We start from the raw sequence: 19678 nt of genomic DNA, 5'->3' as shown, positions 1-19678 counted from the left end.
AATCTGTTATTTTAAGTTCACAAAACTTTATATCTCAAAAATAATATAAAAATAAAACAAAGACTAAACTAGTGAGCTACAAGTAGTAGGATATAGTTTTGAGTCAAAATTACGTACCGTTCGAGGGATGAGGAAAGCAGGCTCGATCTTATAATTGGAAGCCACCATATACTATGCCCTAGTTCTGGTAGGACGTATAATTAAGATTAACAAACAGTTCGATCTTATAATTGGAAGCCTCCGGCTCACCCTTCAAAATTAACACCGATGCTTCGTTCACAGATATTAACAATTGTCTTTCAACAAAAAAAAAACAATTGTATTGGTATTACCTTATATTGTTCATGATTCTCAGGCCAAATCTGTTGAATCAAAAGTAGACACTCTCAGAGCCCGCACTAGTGAGGAAAGCGAAGCCAAGCCTATTGTTTCAGGCATTCGTTGGCCAACTGATCATAATTCATAATACATGCACGTCATAATAGAAAGCGACAACGAAAGTCTAATTCATCCTCTTCAGGACCCCAGAAAAACGATCAACTAGCAATCTGTCACCCACATGCAACAAGTCAAAGCTCTCATCCCGCTTCTTACCAAAATTCAATTCTCATAAATAGCCAGAAATCACAATAAACCAGCTAACACACTCGCGAAATAGGCTCGGACACATTTAAATAGTCTATTAACTCTGGTCAAATCAGAATGTTTTTTTTCGTCTCACTGTATGACTCGTCTAAATGACTGAAATAAAAAAAGCGAACACCACATTTTCGGGCTTATTTCAATTGAACTTTCACAGTAAGTATTATGAGTAGTAGCATACCTTTGTGATCCATTACAATCTTTCTTTAACAACTGTTGTTTCCCTTTACTGTTGAACTCCAGAACTATTTTTACCTTGTGGACTGACCTTCGATTAGATTCTGAATCTTGGATGTCAAATGCGCATCTCTGTTGCAGTACAAAGCTGTCAAGCATGATCAACCAACTGGGTGGCACAGATGACTCTGACTCAGGCGAGGCAGAATTAGACAATAATAAAGCACCACTTAAGATCATGTCATACAGTAAAGAAAAATTGGAAAGTGTTTTCTTCTCAAGCAACTAAAGAGTGCAGTACATGTTAGGTTTAGACAAGCATACCTGTGAAGAAGCTTCACAAATAAAATTTCTTTGGATTCCTCGGTCCTGTATATGTTAAATTTACTACCAATAAAACATCATAAACATATAGAAAGTTCATGAACTGGATACTGTAAGGAACATTTGACATAATCGAAACACAACTCCTTTTGTACGTCTTAGACAGAAATATGAGAGAATATTTGGAAGCAAGTCATACTAGATATAGGTGTTCAACTCAGGTTTGTGGAGATCTTCGGCACAGTCAGACCTGCACTATACAAATTTTTTCTCCAGATAGGACTTCGAGAGTTCGAGGGGTTGAGTCCGCTGGAAGAGGCAGTATTAAACATGCCGCAGATCCTCAATCGCTTTGCAGTCATACAGCGAACACACTCCATTTGATGTCACTTCTCCACAGTCCTAAGAGATTTAAAAGTTACTACATTTTCAATAGCATAATCAAACAATCACAAATTCTTCCTATAACAAGAGATTTAAAAAGTCATCACAGATTTCTACGAAATACTGCAAGCTAACATAAAGAATTACATTTCGCAGAAAGAAAGAAGTTGAATGCGGCAGGTAACCATGGGATGGATGTTAATTTATTCATAACAGAATGTTTCACAAAAAAATTTGACAAATATACCCATAGAACTAACAACATATCTACCTTTTTTTTCGGAAAACTGGTAACTTCATTGATAAGCCAAGGGCTAAATTTACTACATACAAAGTTAAAAGTAGACTAAATGGCAAAGAGAACATTACAAGGACTAAAGAGCAAGCTAACTACTCGAACTATCAATGTATCAAACAATGAGGGGTGCAGACATAAACCAAATTTACCAAGAACCAACTACTCGATTTTCCCCACAAGAGAAATGGAATACCAAAATGACAAAGTAATTGAGAGCTGTCGGGTTTCATTTGTCATGCCATCGATTGGTCAGGCATAGAAATCCCAATTCACAAAGCCTTTGACCCAAAGGAAGCAGAGGACTTGTATAAGTAGGAGATAGCCTCCCGACAAAAGCATTTGTTGGTGAAGAGGGGAGTACTTTTTTTTATGATAATGATGTTTCTGAAGAATATACTATGCTGTTGTCACTTGTAAACAACACATCAACTTTTCGGAACATTGAACACAACCAGAGGAAGAAGAAGTAGGCGGAAGTCAAATTCCTCAGTCATCTATAACATAATGCCAGTTTGCAAAATGCCTAACAAGGCCATTACCATGTAGCTGTGTTGAGTGTTTCTGGGCTTAGGTGGTTTCAAAGCAGTAAAGAGCTTCACTTCTCGTATATATTTTTGTGATCAGAGCAACAATTAATCAATTGAGACCAGGCAATTTTATTTGATTAAGAACTGGGTTAGAAGAACTACATTAAAAGAAGGTAATGTATTATTAGAGATTTACATGAGTATGATCAAAGAATAGTACAGAACTGATAGTATGTGGCACTCAAGAACAAAGAATGAAAGTATTTAAGATCGCAAGCTTAGAAGTGTGTTAACAAAAGTTAGAGAGCAAATATTTATGTTGTCAGTTAGTACCAAACATGTGACACACATCAAGAAAGGAATTGTGACCATTACAACAAAAGTATGAAGTTAAAGGTTCTCGTTCTACTAAGTTATATATAAAACACATTTATTTGCTCGACAGAGACACATTCCGGAGAACAGATCGCAAGCTTCAGAAGTGTGTTAACATACCACGGTATTAGATACAGAGCGTCATCGACAAGAAAGGTGTTCCTCAAACACAGACACTTCAGGAAGTATGTAGAACACAGAAGCTTCAGAATGGATGTTGCATCGACACCTGCAAAGAACATGATCAGCAATCAAAATTGTCCAATTGAGCATTCGAGCAAATAACGATCCAGAATTCCTGGGGACATTTCAATCATTTTCTTTCTGTGTGTTTCACATTTTTCTCAAATCGTAATCATGAACACCTTGAGGCTTGAGAGCTATGCAACTGGACAGTGGTACAGGTATAGGTATGGTATTTGTGTTGTCATACCAGTACGTGATGTCGGACACAAAGAGTGGAAGAAGGCAAAACAAGGACACCGCCTTAGAGATAAATAATATTTTTATCTTAGTAATTAGGTCCTCCATTCTCATCGCAGTTTTACTTTTGGATCGACAATTTTAACTGAAGGCCCAATTACAATTCCGGTTAAAAACACGAATGCATACATAACGAAGGAAAAATTATGTACACGTGAATACGTGATCCAAATAGGTATATCAGAGTTCAGAGAGCTCAAAACTGAAGCCAAAAGAAAATTAGAGACTGTACGGAAGTAATAGCCAGCCTAGCCCAAATGATGGCCAAATTGCACTTACTCTTGCAATCACCCATATGCAGCTCTTGGAGTCTAAAGGCCGGCGAGCTTGAATACTTCTGCCCAAGATAAACCCCAAGGCAGTCGTCCAAAGAGGGAAAATAAGAAAGAAGAGCTAAAATCGAGACTCTCCCAAAATAAGTGTCGGATACATTTATGGATTGTAAGCTCACACATCTCGATATAAGTTCAGAAATGCCCTCATCTGATACTGATGTCCAGCCTTTAAGGTTCAAGTAACATAAGGGACTAGATAATGCCACGAGTTTTAAAAGATCCAGATCTGCATTCGCAATGAAAGGACCCAGTTTGGTGAAATGCAGAACAACAGAAGATTACCAATAACTTAACTAACAAAAAAACTATCCTTATAAGTTATAAGTGAACAGTTAGCCTTATAATTGTAATTGAACTATTGAAGCGTCCAACGAGTGATCAGATGGATGCGGAGAGTACTCTAAAATATTTAATAACTTATGCATTTGTTTCATAGTAAAGCCTATTTTTGAGATCTTTGACAAGTCTCTCTACCTTTGAAAATTATAACGACCATTAGAGAAGTGCTTTATCCTCTTGTTTGTCAAAATCTAATTCAATTATGAAGGGTTGCATGTACTTCGCCCGGTTCTGAATCATGAGCTATGGAATAAAACCCTTTTTTTAAAAGACTGGACATTATTTAGAATCCACAGGGCAAAGAATAAGGACTGGATAAATGAGCTGCCGGCATGTGGGGCAAGCTAAAATTCTATTGCAGAACTAAGTTCCAGTGGGAGCTTTTGGGTTAGAATCATAGAATAATCAGAGCAACAACTAATCAATTGGAACCAGGCAATTTTATTTGATTAAGAATTGGGTCAAAAGAACTACATTAAAACAAGGTAATGTATTATGAGAGATTAACAAGAGTATAATCAAAGAATATTACAGAACTCATACTATGGGGCACTCAAGAACAAAGAATGAAAGTATTGTGATCAATCAACAAAAGTTAGAGAGCAAAAAAAATCATGCTGTCAGTTAGAGCAAGCAGAACTACTTATGCGATTTTTTTTTCGATGGCGAAGCAGAGGTTGGAGCCACTCTCAGCAGGTAATCTGAAGCACCAAATATGAATTTTATGGACTCTCCCTTCGAATTTCAATCTTGTAACCATGGCTTTCCAGTGCTTACCAATCAATACATATTTATTCACACTTACCCAGAACTTAAATTGAGGATAAGATGTTCCTCCTTCTGAATCAATCACCATGACACTCAGTCCGTTCTTGTTCCCCTTTGAAACAACAGTTTTATTCTTCTCTGTATGGGTTAAGTAGCTTCCCAATCTTTCACAAGGTGGGAAAAGGAATCTCCCTTCATTTGGATTAATATCGCTAATCTCAAGTTTCTTCTCTGTCACCCACATTAGGTCTGTGCCGTTGTATTGAGTCATCAACTGTTCGAGCATAGGAGGCATCCGTCGTCCTTGTGGTGCTGGTGCTGCTCCTTGTATGGGTGCTAGTCCTGCCAGTGGTAGTGCAGCTACTGCTGCTGGTGGCGGTGCAGCTACTGCTGCCGGTGGTGGTGCAGCTACTGCTGCCGGTGGTGGTGCAGCTACTACTGCTAGTGGTGGTGCAACTACTGGTGGTGGTGCAACTAATGCTACTGGTGGTGGTGGTGGTGGTGGTGGTGCAGCTATTGTGCTACTCCTCTTTGTTCTTGCTTTTTTATGAATCTTGACAACAAAGTCATCTGTTGTATACCTCTTTGTTCTTGGTTTTTTATGAATCTTGACAACAAAGTCATCATCATCATGATCGCCTTCATTAGACCTAACTCTTTTGTTCCCTTGAGTGGTTTTGTTGCTTGCCTGGCGCCAGGCTTGAATATAGTCATTGGCAACATCAGATCGAGGTCTGGGTTTTTCACCTCTTCTGAATCTAAGTTTTTCTAACTCAACAACTTCAAGTACAGCAGAAATACACTTGTTTCTTTCTTCAATGGTTCTACTGTTAAAGTGATAACCCTTAAAAGGGATTTTTTCAATTTCATGTCGTCTTAATTCCAACTGCTCAATATCCATATCTCCATATTCTGACTCAGCGATTCTAATTTGTTCAGGAAACATCATGTATACAACTAGGGTTTACTTCAAAATATACAACTGAACGAAAGTCTTGATTACCCAGAATGGAAATTAAAGCATAGAAGAAACTGATGATCAACCCACTTCAAGAACTGAAACAATAAAAAGATTTAGAAAAGAATTAATAAAAATACCTAGTATTTGGATGATCAGAACCTATACTTGAAAATTGATTGATTATTCTTCTTCTTATAAAGAATTTACTCTGTTCTGTGTATAAAGAATGAAAATCTGAATGCTTTTCCAGAAACCTAATTTCCCCTTTCTCTTTCTCTTTGTCGCTGTAGGATTTCTTGTTTCTAAAACTTGCAGAGAAATAGAATGAGAATTAGTTTACAGAGTTGGAGTTCAAAGTGAATACTATAGTTTCTATTTATTCTTTCCGAAATTACTTCTTCTCCAATCCAACTTCTAACGGTCAGTTCCATCAGCCGTTTATTTGAACTGCAATTTAGGCGGGAATTTTCTTGGACCATCCGATTAAACCTGTATCTCATTTTGAATTACGCCCACTACTTCTTTCTATCTGAAATTTCTTCTTTCTAACGGTCATTTTTATCAGCCGTTCATTTGACGCGCAATTTAGCGCGGATTTGCTTGGACCATCTGATTAGACCTGTATTCCATTTAGAATTACGGAAATACCCTTATCTTTGTTACAGAGAAATATGACCGAAGAAAACCCTAATTCAGAGAAAACCATTTTTGGGATCAAAACCCAGATACATTAAAGCTTTAAACATTTGGAACAAAATTAAGCACAACTTTGGGTATGAAGGGGATTTTGATTTTGATTTGAAATTTTCTACTGATGAAGAGCTTTGGCATTGTCAAGGTTGAATTTTCACAGATTGATACGAACCACCATTGTAGTATTAAAGAGGAAGGAGTAGATGAACCAATATCAAGAAGGCGACGGAAAACTGATGCGAACGCCATTTTTGTAGAACCAGAGCTTCGAAAACCAGAAAAAGAGAAGGAAGGGTTTGATTAGTGGCTGGAGATTGATCGATCAGAAACCCTAGAATCTCAAAAACCTTCGAAACAAGAGACAACAGATGTTACTGGGGCGGGACCTTGTAAGAGGGTTCACATTTCTTACCCTTCTTGGGTTAGGTTCAGTCATACAAATTCTGTAGGCGCCCACCATTTTGTTATCGGCACACACATGACTTTGATTTGGTCAATTTACAAGGCAAGCGTTATTCATACACCAACTAACGACCACCCTCTCATCTATCTATATAATTGTTAAACTCAGTTTCCAGATCGGCCAAGTCCAAATTACTCACCGACGCTTTTCTTCTTTGAAAGTACTTATTAAACTAGAAAAATGCTATTAGGCTCGATATATGAGATTCTAGATGACGCGCGTGAAAAAAAATGACGTTCTAGAATATAACGTATTATGAACAAATATTCAGATTGTATGACGTATGTGCTATAAAAAAAATTCTAAAGAGATTAAAAAAACCCCTAGAGGAAGAATATAATCTTTTATGTTCGTAACGCATTATGAATAACTGTATTATTTTGTGATTGTTCATAACGTATTATTTTTTTTATAACGTACCATAAGAGAAACATGAAATGGTTTGGAAAGAAAAATATATATTGTATCCGAGTTGAAGAACAAAAATAGGATATTTACATTATGAGTGATAGTAAAAAAGACTGAAATAAGACCGTTGATTATACGTTATGGGGTTCATGGTAATTCACAGAATTTCACAACCGAAGGAGTATTTTGGTCCGGAAGAAGTTGATTTTGGATTTTTGATTGACTCATTAAGCTTGATTTCCAAGTGGTGAGTATGGGAGAATTCGGGGTTGCCCTGTTTGTTCTACCAACTCAGGAGAGATCTATTTCTTATGCAACCGATTGTGCACCTACATTATTCTCATTCGTTTCAATACTTCCCATGTTAGTCCCACATTGTTTGGTGATATCGAGACATAGATTATGATGTAACACCTTATGTTCATATTGCTAGATTTTCTAGCATATCTTGTTGTAAGACAATCAGGAGGGGGTGGGTTTGGGTAGTATACACAGGAAATCATGGCATAGAAAATCTTGTTGGAGTCGACAATCTTTCGCTGAAACAACTTGCTGTTAGGTATCGACAAAAAAACATATGTGAAAGAGGTCATAGTGAAAAAAGTAAGAAACTGTGTTCATTTCAGTGCTAAGATGGTATACATACAGGTTCAAATAATATAGTTATGGTTCTCCCCTACCTAGTAGTAAGTAAAACTAAAACTAGTCTGAACTCTGAACCACACCACTAGAAATAACAAAGGAACAAAACTAAAATCTATCCACAAAGTATTGAACAAAAAAGTCGGATAATCTCTGCCCTGAGATAGAGCAAGCAAATTCTTTATGCTAATTGTGATTTGTCGATGGCGAAGCAAAGCTTGGATCTACTTTCAGCAGATAATCTGAAGCACCAATATGGATTTTATGGATATTTTTTTGAATTGAAGATTTTATGGATATTTCCTACCATCCTCCGTCTAGTAACCATGGCATTCCAGTTCTTACCGCTCAACACATATACCTTTAGACTTGGCCACAACTTAAATTAAGGATGAAATGTTCCTCTCTGAAAAAACAATTTTATCCTTTTCTATATTAGTTAAGTAGGTCTCCCATGTTTCACAAGGTGGGAAAATAATCTCCGCAGTTTTGGGTCCGTATTAGCCACATTAGGTTTGTCCCATTCAGTTCAGTAATGATCTGTCGAATCATCGCAGGCACCTCTAGTTGTTGTCATGGTCGTGGCTTTACAAGGTAGTGGTGGTAGCGGATGTAGCAGCGGTGGTGCAGCTGCTTCTAGTGGTGGTCGAATCTTCTTTATCTTTGTTGGTCTTTGATGCATCACGACAAAGGAGTTATCATTATCATCGTCATTAGACTGCAATCTTTTATTTCTCGTTTCCAACTCAATAACTTCAAGTAGAGCACCTAGAGGATTCCAACTCACTAGCTTTTTCCATTTGTGAAGAAATAAGGCTGTAAGCAACAATTTTCAATGAGGATTTATACACAACAATTAAGAAATTAAACTCTTTCTTTCCTATTCAATCTGGGGAATTGAAAGAAAGGGTATTTGAATTTAGTTTCTAAACCACAGATTCATCTTTTTCTTAATGAATCTGATCTTTATGAATTACTAATTGAAATGAATGAAGAAGAAACTTAAAAAGAGTGAAATTCAAACTGATACAAGAACTTTATGTCATTCAAAAAGAAAACGAAACATTTAATTCTTGACTGCCCAGAATACAAGTTAAAACAGAGAACAAAGAATGATCAAAAAATATTATGAGACATTAACACGAGTGATATGCGAGATTTACATGAGTGTGATCACAGAATATTACAGAACTAATAGTATGTGGCACTCGAGAACGAAAGTATTTATGATCAATCAAAAAAAGTTAGAGAGCAAGCAGAACTAATATAGAGGAGATTCCATGTCACCAAATTTCTGCAAATTTGGTAAACTTAACAACTGATGCACTGTACTGCACAAATTTGCAAACATACTTAGAGAAATTTGTGCCAGGAAGGACCTCACCAAAATGTCGTTCAACGCCCAGAAGGGCTAGAATTCTTGCTTCAACCATACTTGCAGTAACCCCCGATCCACCTTTAAACCATACAAGAATTGCAGAGTCATATTTCATATAAAATAGTTTGTGGTTTTAATGCATTTGATACAAGAAGAAACTTATATATATATATCCAACACTGATCCCGTTATATACATATAGAAAATACAAAGAGAAGAAGTAGTTGAATATGCCCAGAAGTGGTAGTGAATAACTATGATTTCACCAAACGTAACAATATGGTGTTGAAGGGTGTCAATAAATCAGCGCTTACAGTAAACGAGAAAGAGTGTTTCCTATATTCATGCAATCTATCAATTTAAATCATATCTTATATGACAGAGCTACATCTAACGAAAATGTGGAATCATTCATGAGCTACATCTAACGAAAATGTGAAATTCAAACTGAAACAAGAACTTTATATCATTCAAAAAGAAAACAGTACATTTAATTCTTGATTGCCCAGAATACAAGTTAAAACAGAGAACAAAGAATGATCAAAAAAATATTATGAGTGATTAACATTGAGTATGATCAAAGAATATTACAGAACTCATACTATGTGGTACCCAAGAAACAAAGAATGAAAGTATTATGATCAATCCACAAAGTTAGAGAGCAAAAACTTTATGTTGTCAGTTAGAGCAAGCAGAACTATTTATGCGAATCAAGTTTTCTCGATGGCAAAGCAGAGGTTGGAGCCACTCTCAGCATGTATTCTGAAGCACCAAATATGAATTTTATGGACTCTCCCTTCCAATTTCAATCTTGTAACCATGGCATTCCAGTTCTTACCATTCAATACATATTTATGCACACTTACCCAGAACTTAAATTGAAGATAAGATGTTCCTCCTTCTGAATCAATCACCATGACACTCAGTCCTTTCTTATTCCCCTTTGAAACCACAGTATTACTCTTCTCTGTATTGGTTAAGTAGCCTTCTAACGTTTCACAAGGTGGGAAAAGGAATCTCATTTCTTTTAGATTAATGTCGGTAATCTCAAGTTTCTTCTCTGTCACCCACATTAGGTTTGTGCCGTTGTATTCAGCGATCATCTGTTCGAGCATAGGAGGCATCCGTCGTCCTTGTGGTGCGGGTGCTAGTCCTGCCAGTGGTAGTGCTGCTGCTGTAGGTAGTGGTAGTGCAGCTACTGCTGCTGGTAGTGCTGCAGCTATTGCTGCTGGTGGTAGTGCAGCTATTGTTCTATTCCTCTTTGTTCTTGGTTTTTTATGAATCTTGACAACAAAGTCATCTGTTCTATACCTCTTTGTTCTTGGTTTTTTATAAATCCTGACAACAAAATCTTCATCATCATCATGATCGCCTTCATTAGACCTAATTCTTTTGTTCCCTTGAGTGGTTTTGTTGCTTGCCTGGCGCCAGGCTTGAAGATAGTCGTTGGCAACATCAGATCGAGGTCTGGGTTTCTCACCTCTTTTGAATCTAAGTTTTTCTAACTCAACAACTTCAAGTACAGCAGAAATACACTTGTTTCTTTCTTCAATGGTTCTACTGTTAAAGTGATAACCCTTAAAAGGGATTTTTTCAATTTCATGTCGTCTTAATTCCAACTGCTCAATATCCATATCTCCATATTCTGACTCAGCGATTTTAATTTGTTCAGGAAACATCATGTATACAACAAAACTATTACAACTAGGGTTTACTTCAAAATATCGGACTGAAGGAAAGTCTTGATTACCCAGAATGGAAATCAAAGCATAGAAGAAACAGATGATCAACCCACTTCAAGAACTGAACAAAGAAAAAAGAATTAGAGAAGAACTAAGAAAAATACCTAGTATTTGAAAATTGATCGATGATTCTTCTTCCTATTTTTCTATCGTTGATTGTTCTTGATAGACCAAAGAACGGGTAGAGTTACTCTGTTTTATGTATAGAACAAAAATCTGAATGCTTTTCTGCAGAATTTCTAATTTCCCCTTTCTCTTTCTCTCTTTAGGATTTCTTGTTTCTAGAACTTGCAGAGAAATTGAATGAGAATGTGAATTAGGTTAGAGAGCTGTTTCTATTTATTCTATCTGAAATTACTTCTTCTCTAATCCAACTTCTAACGGTCAATTCCATCAGCCGTTTATTTGAACTGCAATTTAGGCGGGAATTTTCTTGGACCATCCGATTAAATCTATATCACATTTTGAATTTTCGCTCAATTCTTCTTTCTATCTGCAATTTCTTCTTTCTAACGGTCATTTATATCAGCCGCTCATTTGATGCGCAATTTAGCGCGGATTTGCTTGGACCATCCGATTAAACCTCTATTCCATTCTGAATTACGCAAATATCCTTTTCTTTGTTATAGAGAAATATGCCCAAAGCCCAAAGGAAACCCTAACTCAGAGAAAACCTAATCTGGGGATCTAAATGAAAACATTTGGAACACGAATTTGGGAATGAATCTTGAAAGAGAGAAGCAAATGATGAAAACTAGTTTTGATGAAGGGGATTTTGATGTGAAAAATACCACCGACGAAGAGCTTTGGCATTGTCAAGGTTGAAGTTTCACTGAGAAGGCGACGAAAAACTGATGCCAACGCCATTTTTGAGAAGAGCTTTTGTAGAACCCTAGAATCTCAAGAACCTAGAGCTTCGAAAACGAGAAAGAGAGAAGGGGGTTTTAGGTTTGGTGAGTGAAGTTATCGTATTCAACTAGAAATCGATCATAAACCCTAGAATCTCAAGAACCTACGATGATACAAGAGCTGATAGTTGTTACTGGGCCAGGGTCTCGTATCAGGGTCCACATTTCTGATTAAGGTTCTGTAGGCACCCACAGTTGCCTATAAATAAAGGGACACAATTTTCTTTATAGGCACACATAACTTTGATTTGGTCAATTTACTAGCCAAGTTTGATTCACACACCAACTAACGACCACCATTTCCTCATTTAGTAGGCTACCTGTCCGACTACCACCCTCTCATCTCTCTATCTAACTTGTTAAACTCCTAATCAAGATCGAGATCGACTTAGGGATGAGTCTGACCCAAGTTCAAAATAACTTGCCCATTCATGAATGCTCTTCTTGCTTGAAAGTACACATTAACTTAGAAAAACGCCATAAGGATCGAAAAATGAGGTCCAAGATAATGGGTGGGGGGGAGGGGGGAGGGGGTGGGGGGAATGACTGTTCTAAAATTATGAACAAATGTTTAGATATTATGATAGTCCACATGTATTATGAACAAAATAGGTTATTTGTCACAATGTATTATAAACGTTCATAATACATTATGAGTAATAATAAATAGGACTTAAAAAGGACAGTTCATAATATTTTTTTTCTTTTGTTGAATAGATAATATTATATTAAACAACAAGAGTTCTATTACAATACATATTTGAAATAAAGTAAGGGATATTCTTCCATGTCTGCGATTTTTTCCTCTTCCTTGCCCACTTTGCCAATCTGTCTGCAACTTGATTAAAGTTCCTGTTCACAAACGGAAACTTAACAGATTCCGTTCTGGATCTGATTTCCTTTATTTTTTGAATGTTCTTTTTGGTTTGCCATTGTATTTCATTTCTATTATTTTGAAGATATTGAATCACATTGATATTGTCACTTTCTATGATAATATTTCTGTAATTGTGGACTAACGCCCATTCCATTCCTTTTAAAATAGCTAAAGATTCGCATTCCTCTGCATTTCGACTTCTAGTATTTGTTGCGTGAGCTTCTATGTATTTCGATTCATTGTTGTGTATAACTAGTCCAATACTTGCAATTTCATTTATGTTACTGAATGATGCATCTACATTTATTTTTACCCAATCTTGCATTGGCGGTGTCCATCTCTCTTGCACCACCTTAGTTCTGTTTTGAGTATTCTTTTTATATTGAGGAAAATTTATTATGATTGATATTATTTGTTCTAATGAATTGATTTCATGCTGAAAGCAATGATCGCACCTTATTTTCCAAATAATCCACATTATTGTCGCCAGGTGAATGCCATTATATGTTTGATTGGATTCAGAGTTTTGTTCCCATGAGAAGATCCAATCTCGAATCGAGGGGATCCGTTCTGAAATGATATTGAAGTAAAACCAAATGTTTTTTTCTAATGGACAGTGGAGAAGTGCATGTTCCACGGATTCCACGACGTTGCAGGTAGGACAATTCAGATTATTATCAATGTATTTTCCTATTCTCTCCCGAACTGGGAGGGCTTTAACGCATATTTTCCAAATAAATAATTTAATTCTAGGTACTACTTGGAGTGACCAAATAAGATTCCAGTTGGGTTCCAGCTGAGGTGGAGAATTCATACTGGTGGAAAGATTTCGGTACATAGATTTGACCGAGAAGTTTCCTGATTTGGTAAGGGACCACCTAAGTTGGTCTTCATTATTACAGTCAATAGGAATGGACAGGATTAAGTTTTTAATTTTATCTTCGAATGTGCTATTAAGAAGATTTTCATTCCAATGGTCATGTTCTATAAGTTGAGAAACCTTAGTAATCTGTGAGTTGTAAATATTCTCCGGGGGGTTGTTAAGTGTTGGAATCCAATTGTCTTTCCAAACCTCTACGTTCTTCCCGTTTTGGACCTCCCAGAACGAGTGTTTATCTATATTATGCAGATGTTTACTGATGTTTTTCCAGTGCCATGAGTGATGAGACTTAGCTAAACTCGGGTGATCGCTATTGTTATAATATTTTGACTTAAGGAATTGTACCCAAATAGCTTTAGGCTCAGATTTGATCTTCCAGGCTAGTTTACTCAACATCGCTTGATTGTCCAATTCTGTATTGTGAATTCCTAGCCCCCCCAGCTTTTTAGGGGAACAAATGGAAGACCAACTTTTAGTGCAAATACCCTTAGACTTACCCCACCAGAACGACTTTTGCAAAGTCGAAATGCTTTTGCATGTGCCTTTAGGAAGGGCAAAGCATTGCATTTGGTATCGGGGTACAGCTGCCGCGATTGTCGAAATGACAATAGTGCGACCCGCCTGAGAGAGGAAGTTATAATTCCATTTATCTAATTTGTTTTTAATTTTCTCAATAATGTCATTAAAGACCTTCTTTTTGTGTGCTCCTATGAAAAGTTGTGTTCCTAGGTATTTTTCCGATGTGGAGGCGTATTTGACTTTGAGAGTTTTCGTAATTAATCTCTTGAATTTAGGATGTGAGTTTTTAGAATAGAAGATGTTGGACTTACTATAATTAATCATTTGACCTAACGAGTCGCAAAACATCTTAAGAATGGATTTGAGAGTATGAATATTATATAGGGAGTTCCTCCCAAAAATGATACAATCATCAGCGAAGAGGAGATGGGATATGTTTAGGTTGGGATTATTAGTGGGAAAACCTATAAATTTGTTACCTTCGTGATTAGCATTAATGAGTCTACTTAGAGCTTCCATGGCGATAGTAAACAGAAAGGGAGAAAGTGGGTCGCCTTGTCTAATGCCTCTCGATGGGTGAAAAATTGGACCTGGGCGACCATTAACAAGAACTGCCATTGAGGACGTGGAGATACAATGAGTGATCATGCGAATCCAATGTCTCGAGTATCCTAATTTAGACATGATATCCGTCAAGAATTTCCATTCTATTCTGTCGAACGCTCTGGACATATCCAACTTAAGTCCAAAGTATCTAGTGGCTCCTCTCAAAGTACGAAGAGAGTGGATGATTTCCTGACCTATTATCACATTGTCCGTAATCTGCCTACCGGGAATGTATGCTGCTTGGTATGGGGATATAATGTTTTGTAAGGAGAACTTAAGTCTATCAGCTAGAATTTTGGTGATGATCTTGTAAGTGGTGTTTAGTAGGCTGATAGGTCTAAAGTCCGTCGGGTTCTGTGGCGTTGTGGTTTTAGGAATGAGACAAATATGGGTGTGATTAGTTTCCGGAGGGAACTCTGCCGAGGTGAAGAAATCTTGCACTAAACTCAGAATGTTATCACTAACTGTGTCCCAATTCGTCTGAAAGAAGTAGGGGGGTATCCGTCCGGTCCCGGGGCAGCCTCTTCCTTTAGGCTATTAATAGCCCTATTTATTTCTTCTTGATCAGGGATTTTGTCTAGTTCTCTATTCTGTTCTTGCGTGATCATATTGGTGAAGAGATCTAAAATTTTTGGGTTGGGGTTACCCCCAGTAGAGGTACTAATGTTAAGAAGGTGTTCGGTGAAAACTGTCTGAATCTCGCTCAGATCATCACACCAATCCCCTATGTTATTTTTAATCGCCCTAATTTTATTGCTCCTATTATTCTGAATCGCTTGAGAGTGAAAATTTTTTGTATTTTTATCACCTAGCTTTAAAAAATTATTTCTCGATTTCTCTTTCCAAAGCGATTCTTGAAGTCTATACACCTCTTCTAGCTTTTGACTTAACTTATTATACTCACTTCTATTAGTAGTATTGTTTAACTGTGTAATAATGTTTTTAATATTATTCTCAATATTACCAAATACTTTCTTGTTCCATTTAGTGAGATGTCTACTCAGATTTTTAAGATTAACTTGAATATTTTTATTATTTGTCCATTTTGTGGATATGAAATTATGACAATCTGGATGGGACATCCAGGTACGAATAAATTTGAAAGGTTTTGGTGTGGTGTGGAGATCTTCCTCTTCTGATAGGAAAATGGGAAGATGATCCGAACCCACCGCTTCTAAGTTTTTAACACTGAGGCGCCTGTTCTTGGAAAACCAAAAGAGGTTCGCCAAGGCTCTGTCTAGGCGTTCTTGGATGAAGTTTTCCCCAAATTGCTTGTTATTCCAAGTATAAGGGTACCCTTTAAATCCTACATCTAGAAGATTGAGTTTGTTGATATACGATAGGATCCGAGGAATGTGAGAATTAGAGGCCATGGAGCCTCCCTATTTATCTTGATTATCTAGAGTCGTATTCAGGTCTCCTATCAAGAGCCAAGGCGAATTCTTGTCTATATTCAGATTGTCTAACATTTTCCAAGGTCTACATTTATTTTTATGGTGTGGACAACCATAAAAACCGGTAATCGAATAATGAGAGTTGTTACTATTATTCGTCATAGTAGTGTGTATAATATTATTATCAGAGAACTCGATTTTTAGGTTTAAGTTATGTTTCCAGTACATAACCAATCCACCAGCTTTATTAATAGGTTCCACAAAATGATTGTTATAATGTTTATTAAGTTTGACATATTTATTAATATTTAGCGATTTGGTTTTAGTTTCTGACAAAAATATGATGTCCGGCTTGTGCTTGTGAATGAGATTCATCAAGTATTTTCTAGTGGTGAAAGACGATAAACCTCTAACATTCCAACTTAAAATCGAGGTATCATAGTAAGAGTTAGTCGACATTAAGAAGAACTAAGTTTAACTCCTGAACTAACTTTATCTAAATAGGTCAGAAGGCCCAAAAGGCTTACTACTAAGGGTCCGACTAAAGGCACTCCTAAGTGTCTGCTCGTTTATAGACCTCTACTGATGTTGTTAATGAGTGTGATTTTTAGAGGCACCTACTTTTCTGGCTGGTTACTGAATGGTTCAAGGCCCTAATGGTTAGCCTACCAAGTCTACTATAAACACCTACTTAGAATAAGAAAGACAGAATTTAGAAGAGATTCTAACGAATGTCAATTTGGTTATTGCCTAAAAGGCTCTCCTAACTAAAAGACCCAAGAAGATCTAACTAATAAGGCTAATGGTGAGAAAAATCAAATGGAAATACAGGAAAAAACAGAAACGATTACACTACCACCATTAACTATTAGATTGAGCTATAATACTATAACTGCTGGGATCATAGAAATACTCTTAACAACTTACAAGTACAAATTAGAAAATTAACATTTTCATATAACCGAAGATACCAAAAAACAGAGAGATGAAATTATCGACTTTTATCCTTTAAGAAGAAATAGAAGTCACTACTAACAAGATTAATACTAAGTTCAACAAAAAAACCAAGATTAATACTACTTATCAGTAGCAATCCAACCATAATCACTACAACTTAAAACTAATTAACATAAACTTAAACCAACTAGACTGAGATGCAAATGGCCCAAGAACAGACTAGTCTTTATCACCATCACTTTTCTTCTCCACTGAAAAACCATGGGATTTAAGCAGAGAGTGCGAATTTGTGCCTACGCCTTTCCTCCGTACTATCTATAGATTCTGGTGGTGGAGTATACCAACTAGAAGGACCATAACCTGTGAAAGAAGACGATCCTGAAGAGTTTCCTGAATTCCAACTATGTTGACTACCCGAGAAAGGAGAAGTGAAACCCTCCCTATAATCCTTCAACCTCTTGCTCATAAGCTGTCTCCTAACATCTTCTTCTATTTTACTTCGACTAACTTGTCCAAATCCTTTCTTTTTCCTTTCTGATTGAACAATTCATGAGGTGGAATAGGATTGGATTGAGCTTGAGAGGGAGGGACTATAGTGAGAGCCCAGTTATCTGCAGGACCATGGGCTACAAAATTGACCTCCATAGGGACACTGTCCAAATGATCTCGAGTTTGAATGTATGGAGTAACTGGGTGTTCCACTATTCTACATTTGTGACAAATGGCTTTAGGGAACTTGAAATAACTGAAGTTTACAGGCTTTCCACCATCTGTAAAGATCGAGTTGAGTGTTGCTAGAAGAGGGGTACGAACATCATAAAGAAATTGGATACGGATATTAGAGTTAGTGACCTTACTGAAATTTTTCGGCTGGATTTGTAAGATGAAACCCATGCATGAAAATATGATCTCCAAGTCATGTCTATTCTGAATCGAAGATGGAAGACCTGAGAAGCTACACCACATAGGTTCCTGGATGAGAGCAGGAACCTCTCCATGAAAAGGAAAGTCCACTTCTTGCATGACTACCAGGTACCCTCTTATGATCCAAGAACGACCTTGGTTAATTTCATTCATGGCTATCAGGTTCCTGGGTTTGATCATAAAATGGTTTGGACCAGTTGAAGAAGGGATGATCTTACTTTCTCTAAAAAATCTAGACTGGGCCGAGAGATACTTGCGAATAAATCCTATCCCATAGTCATACTGACAACAAAGACGGGCCAAGAAACCAGAAGAGATGATGGGGAGTTCTTTGTTTTCAGAGGGTTTGGGGTAGTTGATAGTTAACTTGCCATAGTCAGACATACTTAGTTGTATCGACATGAGTTGAGAGAGTTCTTCTATACTGTCTGGAAAGGTAATCGACATCAGAAGGAGTAGACGAAAGAGAAGATGATAGTGTGTTCTAAAAACCCTAACGTTGTCTCTCTTAAATATATGGAAGATGAAGGGGTTATGAGTTACTATTGACCCCCACTTACTGCTTCTCTTCACCATAAAGAGAAAACAGAAGATCAACTCCACGTGTACGACTAACACTTATCCAGTCGAGTCTTCTCCAAGATAAAATTCTAATCACTCCACTTGGAGGAACTCTAAAACGGAAGTAATGGGGGGAAGGCCTAACGTCAGATTGCCCTGTGAATCCGGCGCATGCGTGAGGTTTACAGAGTAGTCCGTCTCGGTTTATGAGTTAGTTATGCCACATGTTGAGTAATCGAAATAAAATTCAACAAATGTACTTAAGATGAGGGAATTAGGGTTACCTTCTAGATTTAGCCGAATAATCTTCCTCTCGTTCCTTTCTGAGATCCTTCTCCAGGCTATCTTCTCTTCTCGAGGAGAATAAATGTTTTAGATCTTCTCTTTCTCTCTCGTCTTTACTGACTTAACTTTATGAACTATAATGGTTCTAAAAAAGCATGTATTTGTCTTGTTCCTATCTATGTCTTTCCTTGCATGGGTACTTTAAAGGCTTTTATGGCAGCTTTGATGAGCTTCCATGGATGGGATTAGGTTTCAGCAGTAAAAAGGAGGAAGAAGAAAGTCGACTTGCTTACGTCAGCCGGCTCCTTCTCTCTCCTCAAAAAACTCTTCACAAAATATTATTTCTTGTGTGACCATCCAGTTCATAATACATTATGAATTGTCATAATGTATTATGGGGATTTATAGTAATTCCCATGATTTCACAACCGAATGGGTATGTTGGTCCAAAAAAAGTTGATTTTGGACCACTGGTCAATTCTTTTTTGCCCAAAATTAAGACTAATTGCTCTTTTTTGCATAGCCCGACTAATTACCCCATTCCGTGACGTAGATTAGATTTTAAGAACATTTTTTCTCTTAATAAAATAAAAATTGAAAGTAGATTTAATTAGAAAGATATTTGAAAAATCCACTCCTAACATGTAAATTTCATGAAAATTCAACATCAACTGTAAGATTAAATGTACTTAAAGTTCAATCAGAAAATAATAGAAAGAATTAGGTACATAAAATGGGACTTTGGTCTTCATAAAATCTTTTGACTTTTTTTTTTTTTGCTTTTTTTTTTTGTTGAAGTACAAACGAAACAAAATAAACCAAGAGGAC

The 19678-nt window shown here is 36.8% G+C and overlaps 1 protein-coding gene across 2 annotated transcripts; it reads right to left on the bottom strand.

The window, feature by feature from the left end:
- Positions 1-7772: 7772 nt before the first annotated feature.
- On the bottom strand, positions 7773-11945 carry LOC147567947 (uncharacterized). Of its 2 annotated transcripts, XR_015230912.1 has the most exons (3): positions 9896-11945; positions 8588-9080; positions 7773-8480 (listed from the first exon to the last, which is right to left on the bottom strand). XR_015230912.1 is itself a non-coding variant. In XM_086654443.1 (2 exons), exons 1-2 carry the CDS (start codon positions 10877-10879, stop codon positions 9231-9233), a joined length of 861 nt encoding a protein of 286 aa, XP_086510569.1. In that variant the 5' UTR covers positions 10880-11937; the 3' UTR covers positions 7773-9230. The 2 variants fall into 2 exon arrangements, 1 of the variants encoding a protein (XP_086510569.1); XM_086654443.1 differs by having other exon boundaries at positions 7773-9275; positions 10064-11937.
- Positions 11946-19678: the final 7733 nt, after the last annotated feature.

This window comes from Eschscholzia californica, unplaced genomic scaffold (assembly GCF_041429995.1).
Source record: "Eschscholzia californica isolate CP2 unplaced genomic scaffold, dmEscCali1.0.p SCAF_1, whole genome shotgun sequence".
Taxonomy (NCBI): domain Eukaryota; kingdom Viridiplantae; phylum Streptophyta; class Magnoliopsida; order Ranunculales; family Papaveraceae; genus Eschscholzia; species Eschscholzia californica.
Note: the sequence above shows the minus strand (reverse complement) of the source record. Positions and strands in the feature narration are given on the sequence as shown.